The following is a 16,086-nucleotide window of genomic DNA, read 5'->3' as shown; positions in this document are numbered from 1 at the left end:
ATGCTTTGATTTTTGTTTTACGTCGTTTTCTTTCTTGCCTTGATTCCAAGTATATTTCTTACTGGTAGCTTTCACAAATGTATATTTGTCCTGATTCACATCCATCGCTGGTTATGTTGCATCTGAATTTAAAACCTTTGTAGTTCATTGGGCCTAATTAAAGAAGTTGGGCTTGCTTGCTGAAGTTCAGAGAGGTCGTGAAACCCAGTACTGGATCAGAAAAGGTTCAAAGACCTTTCATCAAAGGACAGATTGAATGAATGTCATATATGTGTTATAAATTCAGTGATATTATCAGACTTTATTTCCTACTGGCTGTTGACCTTCCTCCCCATGCTTTCTAGATGGTCTTTACTTCCACAAGAAACCAGTTTGTAGGAGTTAATCAAGGAAAAGGTTCTTAATTTTTAGAGGATGTGTTAATTGAAATAACATAGATTTGTTTTTCCCCGTCTTGAAGGAATGGGGCTGTTTAGTCTGGGGAAAAGGAGGTTTATTGCTCTCTTCCAATGTCTGAAAGGTGCTTACAGCAAGAGCGGGGTTGGTCTCTTCTCACTGGTGACAGGATGAGGGGAAATGGCCTGAAGTTGTGCCGTGGAAAGTTTAGGTTGGATATCAGGAAAACCTTTACAGAAAGGGTTGTTAAGCACTGGAATAGGCTCCCCAGGGAGGTGGTTGAGTCACCATCCCTGGATGTGTTTAAAAACCGTTTGGATGTTAGAGTTAGGGTGGTATGGTTAGGTTGAGGTTGGACTTGATGATCTTTGAGGTCATGAAAGACTCTCATTACTTTCACGTGTGATTTTAGTAAATCAGCATGAGTAATCAATGTTATTAATTCTTGATTGTTCATAAGGTTCTTCCTCTTTTTCTGTACCTTGTGTTGCATCATAGGCAGGAGCACAACTCGCGGAGAGACAAAATGATAATGCACTTTCTAATGAACTTGAACTAGAGAAAGTTAAAGAAGAAGCAGCTGCTGCTAAGGAAGAACTGAGCAGTTGCAGAGAAGAGACAGAAAAACTTCACAAGGAGCTATCAGTAAGAACCAGATTGTTCTCTAATGTATTTAAAGCAAATTATTACAAATGACTGATTATAACTTTTGCCATTTTCTAAAACATCCTGTAGAGAGCATGCCACTAGGAATAACAGTTGTTCATTACCTACTGTCAGTGCAATAGAGGTGATGGTGTAGACCAAAACTTCATTTAATGCCAGAGATTTATAATCCAATCCAATGCAACAGTGGATCTAGAGGTGTATTTCTTAAGATAGTATATTTGTCACCATGTGTCATAGCCACTTTAAAATATAACTAAACTGAGTTGCAGCTGTATAGAGAGTTGTTTAGGTCTTGTTTATTTCCAAGGATTTGGAGGAACTGTGATTCAGATTCTCTGTATTTACAGGTAAAAGAAGCAAATCTGGTACACCTTCAGGAAGATCTGTGCAAAGTCAAAGAGAAGCTAGTTCAAGTAGAAGAGAAACTTGCAAATTATGTGAGAATGGAAAAGGACATGGCAAAAACTGAAAGCAGAAAAGATGCAGAAATACTGTGTGCTTTGCTAACCAGCGAGTCTACTGGGAAAAGCACATCTTCACAGACAGACAAGACTGTGAATATCAGCAGCTATATCCAGACTTCACCAGTCCTTGTAAAAAATGCAGAAATTCAAATTGACTTGCCAAGTGCCTGCTCTTCTGAAGAGATTGCAGAGATCATAAGAGAATTTAATGAAAAAATTGAGCAAATGCAAGAACTCCATGCTGCTGAAATCATGGACATGGAGACAAGGCATATCTCTGAATCTGAAGCATTAAAGAGAGAGAAGTTTGTTGCAGTACAAGTATTAACTGATGAATGTAATGCTTTAAAAGAAGTCATAGAGAGTCTACGAGCTAAAGAAGTATGTATCCTATTTTATACTCATTGAAGTACTTTGGTTTCTGCTTTTGCTCCTGCTACAGAAATTTCCATTTAAAATCTAACTGTGAACGACCGTTAATGAACATTAATGTAGAGATCTTAAGTGCTGTGATGTTTCTGTGGCCTATGGGGAGATTGTGCACCACTTCCTCAGCAATTCAAATTTGGGAGTGTGTTCAACTGTTAGATGCTATTCTTGAATCTATCATGCTCTGTGAAGCGGGGACAAGTGCAAGTCACACTACTGAACACCATCTTTTTAGTCTCCATTCTGATTACTTTCACTGCAGGGGAAACTGAAGAGAGACACTCGTGTCATTTTAGGCTTTAGAATTAGCTCCTATACTAAGAGTGGGTGTGAGATTATTCAAGGTCTGACTGCTGTCTTTTCTGAACACAGGGAATCCCGATTTCTGGATTAGCACATTCTCCACCATATCAAGCTAGAGATGGATGTTCTAGTGGTAAGAAACTTGTTTTAGAAGATTTCACGTGATCAAATTATAAATGAAATTTGCATTTTAATAGCAAGTTTACTGTTAAAGAGTTTGTGTTCTAAGGAACAAAAACTGCTCCCCAGATCAAAGCAGAACTATTACCCTAGAAGAAGGGTTCTGAGCATTCAAGCATATCATGTCTATTAAACTGTTACAGAAGAGAAAAATGATGGGATTGAAGATAGGTTGAGTCAAGATATTTGATGCCATTTTTATCTTCCAATTGGACTGTCTATCTATATTCTTCTTACATATTCCAGTATGTCTTCAACATAACTCTGTCGTATCTTGATGAATTGAAAGCTATTAGTCCTTAGCAGTGAGAAATGATGGCACGTTCAGACTTCCTCAGGAGCCACAGAAATTATTAATATAATCCTTGTCATATACAAAGGCTAAGCATACTAAGAAGAGTCATTTAGCAGATGTAGTTGTGTAAATAAATTGTTTTTCTTCTAAAATAGTAATTTAAATTTTGATGTTTTGGAGTGGGAGGGTAGTGTTTGGTTTGATTTGTTTTTTTGCTGGCACTGATTTGAAATGGGAAAACTATAAAACAAATAGTCTCCAGGCATAGAATCAACTGTGGTGACATGCAGCCACGTTATAACAAAAATATTTTTTTGATGTCTCTTCTTCAAAGTTTCACAGTAATCCAGCTTTCATGTTTTTCTCTCCTTTTATTTTAGATTCCAGTTCAGACTGGAGTCAAGGAATGTATCTTGCTCAGACCCAAGGATCTGACACAATATCGGAAGGACCAGATGAAGGTGAAACTTCAACAGATTTGCTTCCTCAAAAAATTAAGGTAAAATGGAGCTGAGCATTTTTATTGGGGAACAAGAATGGTAGTACTAAAAGCTTAGGTTAGTTACTGCTTGATTAATGGATAGTAGCTTTTTAGATTTTTTAAAGTGTTAGCTATCCAATTGCATTTTGAAACACTTCTGATAGGTGATATGTGATACCTTCTGATAGGTGTTTTGTTTGAAATGCCTGTAGCTACCTAAATTGTTGTTGAAGAGAATGTGTTGTTTCGTTTAAAACATCTTTCACGGAATTTCAGTAAATTTAAACGTGAATTTTTTAGCAGCAGACTTGTTCTTAACAAGTGATTGAAGTGATGATTGTGAAAAATTTAACTCTTAATTATATTTTATTGCATTTCCTATGTATTAATGATGGTGTCACGATCATCTGTTACACAGCCATACTGGTTCTGTAATTATCGACGTGGGATAATAACTGTGTTATGAAAGTAATTCAGTTTGTGTATCATAAACATAAGGGTATCATGCTGTTAATTACTGAAGAAAAAACAACACACAACGCAACAAAAGAAAACAGGAGCCTTTTCTGACAAAGACCTAACTTAAATCACAGAACCATAGGATGGCTTGGGTTGGAAGGAACCTCAAAGCCCGTGCAGTTCCAATCCACTGCTGTGGGCAGGTTTGCCACCCACCAGATCAGACTGCCCAGGGCCCATCCAGCCTGGCCTTGAATAATAATAATGAATAATTTAGTGGTAATTTCAAGAAGTTAATTGAAAAGCTTGCCTGGAAGCACTACAGATCTTTATTTGTAAAAAGTTTCCATCAGCAATCAGTTTTCAATATGAGTATGAATTTGGGTATTCTCATTTGAAACTAGGGGAACACATCTATTTAATAAGCTGTGGTACTTGGCTGATATAAGGAACTGGGTGATGCTTCTGTCCTTGATATGAGGAAGCACAAGTGGTTTCCTTGTGCTGATCGACACAAAGTATCAGTATTTCAGTGTGTATGAGATACCATCATTAATTGTCAGGACTGATGTTTCTGATTTCTTTTGGTATTTATTGTAGGGTTTGCTGAGAGCAGTCCATCGTGAAGGCGTACAGGTGCTGTCTCTCACTGAATTTCCATATGGTGAAAGAGAAATGCCACCTCTTAAGCAAGGGCCAGAATCTTGGCTTGAGGAGAGGAAAGCCTTTCTAAGCACCATCTCGTCTTTGAAAGACCTGATTTCAAAAATGCAACTTCACAGAGAAGCTGAGGTATAAACAATATTGTAAGATTCTTTCTGAAACAAAACTGATTTATGAGAACCTTATAAAGCATACACGTAATTCAATTTTAAATACTGCAAAGATACCGCTACAAGCCAAGATTTCAGAAATAGGCAGTAAAGCTGCATGTTGCACTTTCTGTTAACAAAATATACCTTCAGTTATGCCTGTATTTGCTAACTTCTGATACTGATTTACCTTTTTAAAAACAATAGTATGGAATTGTATCTGGAAAGCTTGTTTCCAGCAGCTGCTAAACTGACACTGTTGTGAGAGGAAAGAGGAAAAAACTTGGTGAAGTTGAGCATTTATGCATGCAGAAGAAATCAGGTGTACAAAAATGTTTCCATTTGTATGAATGAATGTTATGTAAGAGATGTCCAATATTCCACTAAAAACACATGTTTTGCATACGTGATAACAACAGTTCTTGGTGTTATCGTTGAATTCTGCTAAATGTTTAAATTGGTACTTGCTGTTGTAGATCTATGCAAGTTCTGAACCTCTTGAAGGCGACTCAGACTGGCGAGGAGAACTCCTGTGTGCCATTCAGCAGGTTTTTGTGAGGGAACAAAACGTTCTGCTTGCTGTGTTTCAAACTGAACTTGCAGAACTGGGCACAAGAGATGCTGTGATACTGATGAGTCAGTTAGAGCACAGGCTACAAGAGCAGGTAACATACTCAAAGTCAAACATACATAAAACATACCCAAGTCAGGGTTTGCTTACATTTATTTTGATTTTTACTTTTAAATGTATAAATTCTGTGAAAAATATATGTAGCTATGGCAGATCAGACAGCTGAAAATGAAGTATGTCTTATAGGAAGAAGAGATTTGTTTAACAAGAAGAGCTTTTGTAGGCACAAGGTACAGGAAAAATACAACCTTTGGAGTAAATAAATAAATAATAGAAATTGTTATCCTGAGTTTGATTTCATTAATTATAATTATGGTACACTGTGTAAGAGGAAAAGTTTACATACATGAAGCATGTTATAAGAAGAGGAATTAATAATGTTGCGGTGAAACAGAGAGGTCACTTACTCTCCTGTGGTACATGGAGGGATTAGTGAGGAAATTAATAATTCACCACAAAGCTGATAGTTCTGATTCTAGAATTTTGATGCCCAGCAGGGGAATTAGAAAGAGTTCTTTGTAATATTTTAATATTGTGCTAATTGTGGCTTAGTTTAAAATGTTTTGAATGTATGTGGACTGTGAATATATAAATGGATTTAATGTCCACACAATAGACACATGCTCTAGTAAAATCCAGCGTTTTTATTTTAAGTGTTTTTGATCTTAACAGGCAATTAACCAGAGAACTGCTGTGGACTGTCTTCATGATGCAGACAGAAGAAGTTTGCTAATGGAGATTCAAGTGTTGCATGCTCAAATGAACAGTATGAAAAATAACCCAAAGAGAGAACAAGAAATTGATTCAAAAAACCAAGGTGATTTCAATGGTATTTCCTACATATTTTTATGCCACTGCTGTTCTAATTGTAAGTGGAGAACTGTTGACTTTTTTTGTTCTCTGATTTTGATGCTGCACTTATGATCTGAGCATACTTACTTCTTATTTTTTAATCTTATTGGAGTAACTTTTCAAAAATTTAAATATCAGCTGTGTTCTTATGACTTGTGTCATAAGTGACACAAAATTGTTTCAATTGCTATAAAAATTGAGTATTTTAAGATTATTTTCTGTGCTTTCTGAACTTTTCCAAGCTGGGTGGCAAATCAAGAGGAAGAACGAACAACAAAAAGTTCAGAGAGCAACTGTACTTTAAACTCAAGCTGTAAGTGCTTTCAGTGTTTTGTCACCAATATTTGGTCAAAAGTATGTGTACGTAGCTACCAAATGATAGGTACGAATGTGGTTGTTCAGATGGTTTTTAAATCATTCGAGGAATTGAAGTGATTTCTTGGAAAGGGTGAAGTGTTTTCCAGTGCAGAAGACAGGTTTGTTTTCGCACCACTATTTAAAGAAAATGTTTTTTGAAAATATCACTGTAATAGCCTTGTGCTCATTCTCTGTGCTGTGGGAAACTGGACCCAAATGAACGGTGTTGTTTGATTACTAGACTAATATCCTTGTTAATGGTGCTCCCATTAGAAATGCTGGAGTACAGCATGCAGCAGAAGCAGTCACAGATACTGGAGATGCAAGTGGAGCTCCGGAGTGCGAAGGACAGAGCGGCTGAGCTTCAGGAACAGTTAAATTCAGAGAGAATGATGAGTGCTGAACTGAAGAATGAACTTGCCCAGGCCAAATTAGAGCTTGAAACAACCCTGAAAGCACAGCACAAGCACTTCAAGGACCTAGAAACCATCAGGTACAGATTTTAGTTTCAACTTTTCAGCATTGACAGCAAATGCGATAATTTCTGTGCCACCTGAAATCACAGTACTGATTTTATTAAGGAATTTGGTCTCATGTAATGTAAATGAGTCTCAGTTTTTCTGGAGAACATGCCTCCCAAAAAATAGACTTTGAGCGTTGCTTTGCTATGGCCAACAACAGAGGTACCAAAGTATTTGGCACTCAGGAAAGTCATAACTATGAATGTCTTCACCAGACTGGGGTGTCTTTATACAGTATCATAACGTCAGTGATAGCATCACACAGTTCGGGTTGATATCACCTTACAGACTACCTTATAACTTTTACAGATCCTTTGAGACAAATGAGAAGATGCTTTTTCCCTGCACCCTTTTGAACTTTGGCCAATGACTGGATTAAGTTGAATGCCAGCTGCTAACTCATGAGACAAGACAGCTATAAAGTTAGGAGTACAGACATGCTTCTTCAGTCATTTTTGAGCTATGCAGCTCTTTTTGATGTTGGAGTTATTTTTTCTAAATAGGCTTTTCATTTTTATTCTACTCCACAAACACAAGATAAAAGAAGTATCATGTAACTGATGTAACCAGCAGTATGATCTAACTGCCCACTTCTATTTTAGGACTGAAGTTAAAGAAAAAGCAGCTGAGCTGGATGTTCTCAAGGATACAATGGCCAGCGAACAGAAGAAATCAAGAGAGTTACAGTGGGCTTTGGAAAAGGAGAAAGCTAAAATGGAACGCAGTGAGGAAAGACGAAGAGAAGAGCTTGAGGTATTCCTTCCATATTCCCAAATAGCCTGAAACATTAAGGAGCACGCAGATTCTTTTGGTCAATATTTAATCTTGACTTACATTTTTGTCCAGTGTGTTCATGTCTTTGTCCATGTTCATGTCTTAAATAGCAGCATTGTACCATCTAGAGCTGAAAAAAGGAGTGTGACAAAAAAAAAAAAAAAAAAGGCCATTTAAAGTAACAGGAATTTTACAACTGTGTGTGTCATGTTCAATGCAGAAATACTCTGTTCTGTAGAATATGTTGAACAGCTGTTAAAGGAGACACTGCTAACATTACTACAGGTATCCTAGGACATCACCAAGACAAAAAAAGCAGTCAGTTCAATAACACAGATTTATTTACATCTTGAAATCTTATCTTGGAAACTCACAGCTTTAGAAAACAAAAGGAATTAGTTTTCTTCAACTTCAGATCTATAGCTGTCTTATAAAAAGCATTATTTTTGGAGATTACCTGATTTTAGAGTATAGGCACCTATAATAATCTGAGCTGTATCTGCAGCATTTGGAGTATTGTCACATTAATTTGTGAACAGCACAACTTGTTAAAAGCAAAGTGTGTACAACTAGCCTTTCTGCAACTTGCCTAACATAAGGCAAAGTGTGTATGAATGGTTTTAATTATTTTTTTCCTTCTGTTTTCGTATGGAAGGATTTAAAATTTTCACTTGAAGATCAAAAACAAAAGAACTTACAGTTAAATGAGCTTTTGGAAGAAGAGAAACAACTGTCAAGTGATCTGCAACAGAAAATTGAATCCCAAGAAGCACTCAATGCTGCCCAGCTGTCACGTGAACGAGGCCGTAATTCTGAGTTGCAGGTTCTTCTTGAATCAGAGAAGGTTCGAGCTCTTGAAATAAGCAGTGCACTAGAAAGGGAAAAAGAACTATGTGCTCAGCTTCAAAGCGCTGAACATAAGGGGCAAGCTGGAACACCTAATCCATCTGAGGAATTACTTAAAGAGCTGCAGAAACAAATGGATGAAAAGCATGACCGCATAGTGGAGTTAGTGAGTGAGATGGAGAAGTATAAACTGGAATCTGTGCAAGTGAGACAGCAAATGGAAAAAGAGAGGCAAATCCAGAGAAAAGCATTACAAGCAGAACAAGATGCTAACATAATAGCACAGAAGAAACTCCATGAACTGGAGTCCAAAGTAGAAGACCTTCAGTGGCAACTGGGACAAAAGGAGCAAGAGGTTCGTAAACTAGGGAATGAGACAAAGAAGTTGCAGGAAGTAATCCAAGAACTACAGATGAAGGAGCAGGAGAGTGAAAGGGAAAAGGAAGCTGAAAGAACACCAACCCACAATCAAAATGAGGTACAGTAGGTCTGAGAGCAATGTGTGATTCTGAACTGTGCAATTTTGCTTTTAATTCTTTTGTTCAATTACTGTTGTTTGTTACCGTGCGTTTAATCTATAGAATAGTGGCAAGTTACATGTGCCAAAATACAGGCACCAGAGAAAGGGGGGGAAGCACTCTTGTTTTGCTGTCTGAAACTATTCACTCATATCCTCTGAGAATGAAGCTGCAGAGATGTGTAAGGAGAAGAGTGAGCAGGAGATATGTGTCTGAGTGTATACATGCACTTTATATTTAAGCATAGTACAAAAAGAATATTCCCCTCACCCAGTCTTGTGAATGAGTTTGGGAGAACTCCAGACCAGGGCTCTTAATCTACACTGAGGTCCATGAACTACGAGTGGTCTTTGAAACATCAAAAAGTGATCTCCCAACAACTGCAAGAATTAAATGAATATATAGTCAAACAAACATAGGAGTGAATTTGTATAAGTTAGCAAACAGAATAGAAGAAAGAAATCAATGTAGGAAAATAATTTCAGAATTTAGCCTAATATTTAGTCTATTAGAAGTTGGAACCACTGTTGTCAGTGAGCTTTTCTCCTTCATAAAAGGTTTGGGCAGTTCTGTAATGGTTTTTAAATGACTTTTAAAACTCTTTAGAAACTCCCCTGTAAGATGTAAGTGATGATCAGCGAGTGCTGAGTGGATAGTCTGAAAGGAGGTTGTTGACAGGAGACTTGCCTCTCTGCTATCCATGTATTTTGCCCATCCCAGAATCATTGCTTTCTCTTAGGCAGCTGTTTCTCTGTGGAGCCAGGGAGGACACTTTTGTCTTCATCAAATTTTGCTACTATTTTTAACCTGAAGCATTGGCAACTATCAGTAGTTTGCAGTAGCTGATAGCACCAGATGTCCTGATCAGAGGCAACTGTGAGCACTGTGATCAAGGAACAATTTTCCCTTTGATCAGGTTGCAGTGGCCCATGAGGCATTTTCCCCTCATTAGCAGTAGACAGCACAATTTGCTGTCCAGGATCTGCCAGGGGTTTCAAATAATGAGTCTCCTGTTTCCTGTGACATTTACAATACCCTGCATTTTTTTTTTTTTCCCTTCAATAGCATCTCACCGTCATCAAATATCCAAAGACAATGACCATGGTGGGCATTGTCACTCCCATATCTCTGACTCTGAATTGCTCTGAGAAGCAGGCACAGTTGGTTAAGGAGCTGATGGCATGAAAACCAGAAAGGCTGGTGGCTTCTGATCAGCTGAGTTTACTGAATGAATTCACTTTAGATTTGTGACAGCTAGATCTGAACCAAGAAATGCACCACCTGATACACCATTTGGTAGATGAGAAGGTGGACGTGAGCCAGCAGTGTGCACTTGCGGCCCAGAAGGTCAACTGTATTCTGGGCTGCATTAAAAGAGGAGTGGCCAGCAGGGAGAGGGAGGCGATTGTACCCCTCTACCCAGCTCTTCTGAGGCCCCATCTGCACTACTGCGTCCAGGCATGGGGTCCCCAGTACAGGAAGGACGTGGAGCTCTTGGAGTGGGTCCAGAAGAGGGCCACTAAGATGATCAGAGGGCTGGAGCACCTCTCCTATGGAGAAAGGTTGAGGGAATTGGGCTTGTTTAGCTTGAAGAAACAACTCTGGGGAGACCTCATTGCAGCCTTCTGATACTTGAAGGGAGCGTATAAACAGGAGGGGAAATGGCTATTTACAAGGGTGGATAGAGATAGGACAAGGGGGAATGGTTTTAAACTGAGATGGGGGGAAGTTTAGATTAGGTGTTAGGAGGAAGTTTTTCATACAGAGGGTGATGATGCATTGGAACAGGTTGCCCAAGGAGGTTGTGGATGCCCCATCCCTGGAGGCATTCAAGGCCAGGCTGGATGTGGCTCTGGGCAGCCTGGTCTGGAGGCTGGCGATGCTGCACATAGCAGGGGGTTGAAACTCGATGATCACTGTGGTCCTTTTCAACCCAGGCCATTCTATGATTCCATGATACCATTCAGATGTAGTTGGAATGGTACACTACAGCATATAGTGTAGTCACAATGCTGACTACAGAACTATCAGAATTATGATCTGGAATTTTTGAGTGTGTTTCAGAATGAAATGCTTCTATTTAAAAGCATTATATTTGAAATGTATTTACATAAGCATATATTTATGTACAGACTACGTGGGACACACCCAATGAAAGAACAAGAAATTGGGTTCTCCAGCAAAAAATGGAAGGAGCTGAGACGAATGAATCAATGTATCCCACGCTGACAGGAGGAGGAGGAGACCTCTCTGCAGCTGCTGGAATTCTGGAGGCTGTCAGACAAAAGCTGCAAAGTGCATCTCCAAAGCTAAAGCAATTGGCTCAGAAGGCTGCTAGCAGGTTAGACCAGTCTTCAGCTGCTGATTGTGGTTAATAGCAACCCATGAGCTAATACATTAGGTTTTAATCATAATTCACACACTGAAGCCTAGTTTTTGTGTTGCTCTATGTTCATAGTGTATGCTTCTATTTGCTTGAGATGTGCTGTTAAACAGGATCACAGTGTCCATCACTCTGCTCTTTCCTGCATGATGTGGTCCTTTATAAGTTACAGCAAAATCACTTTCTTTGCAAACTGATGAATTGAGGTTGGTGTACGTGGAAGATCATTTTATAACAGTTCAATAATTAAAAAATTCACTGTGGAAGGGGAAGAATATAGAGGTTACTGCTACAGCCATGCCTTGTGGTCTATCATCTGAAAAATCAATATTTTGTAGTCAAGTGAAATGTATCTTGATTCCTACTATCTCAAGTTACTGTCTCCTTAAGGAAAAAAATAGTGGGAGGTTTGAATCTGTTTTTTATTTCACTGTGATGGTGATTTGATATTAAAACATTTATTCCAAAACATTTGAGCCAAATGAAATGCATTGGATCTCAAAAATACCCCACAATTCTTTTTTTATTTTATTTTTTTCTTTTTCACACAGATCAGTGGGAAGCAGAAGAATATCTTTAAAAGCTCTTCATATAGAATAACCTTTACTCAGAATCTGTAGAAACTGTTCAATGCAAATTAATTATGAATTTGAGCCAATTTAATGTATATATCTAAGAGTGACTGAATGCCTTTGAATATGTGGGTGTATCTCCAGTAACTGTTAATGTGGTTTGTTGAAGGCCCAGCATGTGTTCACTGTGAAGGCACTGCTCTGTTGGTCTGACATTGTGGTACTGAAATTGTCATTTCAGGTTGCAGTTTGAAACAGCAGATGATCAGGACTTCATTGCAATACAAAATGCTATCGAAGAAGTTATTTCAGAGCTACAGAAACTTCCTGGAGTGTCCTGTCTGGAAGAGGTGAGAATGCAATGTCATAACTTTGGTGGGAGAGTTAGAGAATTAGATGGTGAGATGGGAGCAGAAAGCAGCACAGAGAAAGAGAAAGCAGCACTTTATTGTGTTGATACAAGACATTTACTGCAACTGCTCTGTATTTATTAAAGGAAATTGAGTAGTGTGTATAAAACCTGAAATGGAATGAGTTGTGTAATCTGTTACAAAGACTTCAGCAGTATGTGATTTTAACTGAGCCTGGATAGATATTATTTGCATCAAAAGCAAGTGTTTTCTATGTGACTTGTGAAAATTTTGGGGATTTTCTTTCCTCCTAGTTAGATAAATTTTAAGCATGGTAAAAGAGATTCTGCACGCTGCTGCAGTTGGAATAACTGAACTTTCATAAAGTATTCTGCTGTTGATACAGGTTAAGCATAGAAAAAGCAACGTTGGCTTATAGCTTACATGTGCACTTTGTTTTCTTTATATCAGTTCTGACAAAGTTACTGTCACTGTGCATAAAAGTATTTTTCCTGTAAACCAAAGTCATATTGTTAAGCTGGCAACTCAGACGGAGCACACATGGTTTGGTTTGCTGTTTTCCTTGCAGCTGAAGTTGGCGCTGCCACCTGGGACCCCCTCCAGCTCCCTGACAGAGCGGCTGCTACGGCAGAACGCCCAACTCACTGGCTTCGTCAGCAGGCTCAGCGAGGAGAAGAATAATTTGAGGAACGCTGTCATGAAGCTGGAGGAAGAACTGAGGAGATACCAGCACAGACGTACTTCTGGAGAACACGTAGGTCTTCAGTGGCACAGCTCTCATGAAGCATGTGTAGCCATAAAAGCACTGTGCTGTGAAACAACCAATGCTCTTTGTGCTCGACACCTAAATGAGAGTGTTTGAGCTATCTGTCTTTCGCAGCTTTCTTCCTACAAAGTAAATGGATGTGAGTTATTCTTGTCCTATGGTCAAGACATTCCTGACGCACTGTTTACTGTAAAGTTTTTCATGTTAACCACCTTTGGTTTTTTGGCTTTTTTAAAGAATTCCTTGCACTTCTCTTTTTAATCTGCATCTCATCACCCAACTGGGCAGTAAATAGATCCAGAAAGCTTCAACATCACTGAGCTAATTTGGTCCATTGCAGGGAATTAGTTTGGTTTGGCTGTATTTTTCTAGGATGTTGGACAAGCTACAAACTCAGTGCATTGCAGTGCGCTAGGGACCTCAGATCTTTTCTGTGGAAAAATGCTTGGTTATTTTAATCAGTACTTTTATGAGCTCTCCACCAAAGCAATGACTAGAATGACACGACCAAACTTTTCCAAACTGTGTGGTTCAAATACAGTTTCTTCTCCTCCAGTCTTCTAAACACTCGTCAGATCTTGGAGTTAACATTGATACGCTGGTTGCCTCTGAGAAGGAAAACTGGAACAGAGAAAAGCTGTCACTGCAGAAATCTTTGAAACAAGCAGATGCAGAGCTGTCCAAGCTGAGAGCAGAACTCCGGAGTGAAGCTTTCCTCAGAGAACTGGGATCAGATTCTGAAAACGTTATCTTAAGGGTAGGAAGACTTTATTGCCTGCCTAATAACTGTGCCTAGTTTGTTTTGTTGTCACGTTCATTTGGGCCTGTTTTTTTCTGAGTTCACTCTGCTTTTTCTAACAGAACAGATGTTAAATTTGGATTTTAAATTTTCATCCTTGCATACATAACTCTGTCAGTTGTTATCCCCAAGAATGACAAGTGAGCACTGCATTGTCCTTTTGTGTGTACTCCATTTCTTGCTGCTCAGGTGGTCCTCAGATTATGACACTGCATTCACCAGGTGTGAGCTGTAGCACAGGCTTTTCCATAACAGCAAGCAGTAAATAATCACAGCAATGCTAGAGGAGTTGTCATATCAAAAGTTGTGATTGTAATCATTCCTGGAGCTTATGCTGCTGCTTCTCTTTTCCATCTTGTAGAGAATTTATGGCAAATACCTCCGAGCTGAGAGCTTCCGGAAAGCTCTCATTTATCAGAAGAAGTACTTGCTGCTGTTACTGGGTGGATTCCAGGAGTGTGAAGAAGCCACGCTGGCCCTCATTGCACGGATGGGTGGGCAGCCCTCCTACACAGACCTTGAGATCATCACACATCATTCAAAGGGTTTCACAAGATTTCGCTCTGCAGTCAGAGTGTCCATTGCGATTTCAAGGTAAGCTGGAGGAGGTTCGGTTTCAGACAGATGCATGCACTGAATCTGTAGTGAATCACATTCATTTACATACCTCTTGTAAGTGGGGCTTTTTCTCATAATACTCTGCTGTTACAATGTGGGGAATGTAGCAGGGCAAAAAGTATGTCTAGTGCCAGTTGAACATGCCGATGCCCTGCTCTGCAAGTGCAGGAGCCATTTGCTGTCCGTTCTGCCTTATGCAGCACCTCTGGAATCACTGCAGTAGCAGAGAATAAACTGAAAGCATCCAGGCTGGATGTGGCTCTGGGCAGCCTGGTCTGGTGGTTGGTGACCCTGCACTTAGCAGGAGGGTTGAAACTAGATGATCATTGTGGTCCTTTTCAACCCAGGCCATTCTATGACTTGACAGCAGAGAGTTTGCAGAGGCTCTAGGGATGTGTGTAAGGAAGTTTTCTCCTTAATCGTTACGCTTTCAATGCACATCCATTAATTTTATTTGGCTTTCAAGAAATTCTTACACCTTCTAGAATATAAAAAGCAGAGTATGTGCTTAAATGATTGCTTCCTTTAGCCTGAAGTTTAGGTTTGTGGTTATTTTGTTTTTCAATTCCAGAATGAAGTTCCTGGTTCGTCGATGGCAAAGAGTTACGGGTTCTGGTATCTTAAGCCTCAATAGGGATGTCTTTAGCCAGAACGCAGGTAAACTGTAGCCCAGTAACGACTGAAAAATGTTATTCTCAAGTCACACTGCTGCTTAGTGTAGGTGGCTTTGATTTGCATTGTCTTGTACAACAACTGGGCTGCTGTGCCCCCTTCTTTTTGTCGTAGTTGATTGGATTTACTTGTTTCTCAGGTTTCTGGAAGTTTCAACATCTGACATGACCACTGATCTGTTTGCTGTCTCTTCAGTCTGTTTTTTTGCACTCTTGTGGGTGGGATTATAAACAAAATCCGACAACTTCCCAAACAGTGTGTGTTTGTAAGACCACAGCTACGTGCATCTGTGGGTTTCTCTTGAGGCCTGCGTTCTGAGAGGGAGCACCAAGGGCAGGGGCAGGCAGAGGAATCTGAGATGTGTGGAGTGGCTGTCCTGTGTGTTTACACTGCAGCGCCCTTTTCAAGCTCTAGACCAGCAGCAAACTGTTGCTCTTGCTTTTTAATTAATTTCACTTGCTTTTAAATGGCAACAAAAAACCTGTTTCTTGCTAAACCCCATTTTTGCAAAATGGAGACAGAAAACTTGCACTTACAATTCCCAGTAATGTGCATAAGGTGTTACATCTATCTTTGCTTTTTAGTTTTCAAGACACTGGATTTTCTACTTTTAGGTAATGAATTGCGGCCTGACTCATTCTCCAGTGGCATGGATCTCTATGGAGAACAAAGGCATTCCTATAGATCCCGATCAGATATGGAGTCTCCCAGATCTCCTATAAACTTTCAACAAAAGTGAGTTCTGTTTCAGACGACGATTTGCTATCAGGATGCCGTTCAGCTGCACGAACGTGTCAGCAGTCACTGATGAGGTTCATAATCTTTGATGCCAGAAGTCTTTTAACATTTGTTTTCCATAAGGAAACATAACCAAGTGCATCTCAGACCTTTGATGTGCACCTACTCATTGCCTGATTA

General features: G+C 39.3%; 1 protein-coding gene across 1 annotated transcript in view; it reads left to right on the top strand.

Moving 5' to 3' along the window:
* AKAP9 (A-kinase anchoring protein 9) overlaps positions 1-16,086 on the top strand; it is a gene marked incomplete at its 3' end in the record, with an annotated part of 100,078 nt that overhangs the window by 82,319 nt on the left and 1,673 nt on the right. Inside the window, exons 32-48 of the mRNA XM_079538353.1 lie at positions 895-1,041; positions 1,413-1,910; positions 2,331-2,394; positions 3,117-3,235; positions 4,277-4,468; positions 4,965-5,153; positions 5,792-5,936; positions 6,602-6,821; positions 7,452-7,602; positions 8,279-8,947; positions 11,120-11,328; positions 12,184-12,292; positions 12,882-13,067; positions 13,636-13,836; positions 14,240-14,472; positions 15,068-15,153; positions 15,783-15,903. Coding sequence (XP_079394479.1) covers positions 895-1,041; positions 1,413-1,910; positions 2,331-2,394; positions 3,117-3,235; positions 4,277-4,468; positions 4,965-5,153; positions 5,792-5,936; positions 6,602-6,821; positions 7,452-7,602; positions 8,279-8,947; positions 11,120-11,328; positions 12,184-12,292; positions 12,882-13,067; positions 13,636-13,836; positions 14,240-14,472; positions 15,068-15,153; positions 15,783-15,903 — 3,539 coding nt within the window. The remainder of the gene's footprint in view (positions 1-894; positions 1,042-1,412; positions 1,911-2,330; positions 2,395-3,116; positions 3,236-4,276; positions 4,469-4,964; positions 5,154-5,791; positions 5,937-6,601; positions 6,822-7,451; positions 7,603-8,278; positions 8,948-11,119; positions 11,329-12,183; positions 12,293-12,881; positions 13,068-13,635; positions 13,837-14,239; positions 14,473-15,067; positions 15,154-15,782; positions 15,904-16,086) is intronic.

Source organism: Tetrao urogallus (assembly GCF_951394365.1).
Source record: "Tetrao urogallus genome assembly, chromosome: 7".
NCBI classification, from domain to species: Eukaryota; Metazoa; Chordata; class Aves; order Galliformes; family Phasianidae; genus Tetrao; species Tetrao urogallus.
Note: the sequence above shows the minus strand (reverse complement) of the source record. Positions and strands in the feature narration are given on the sequence as shown.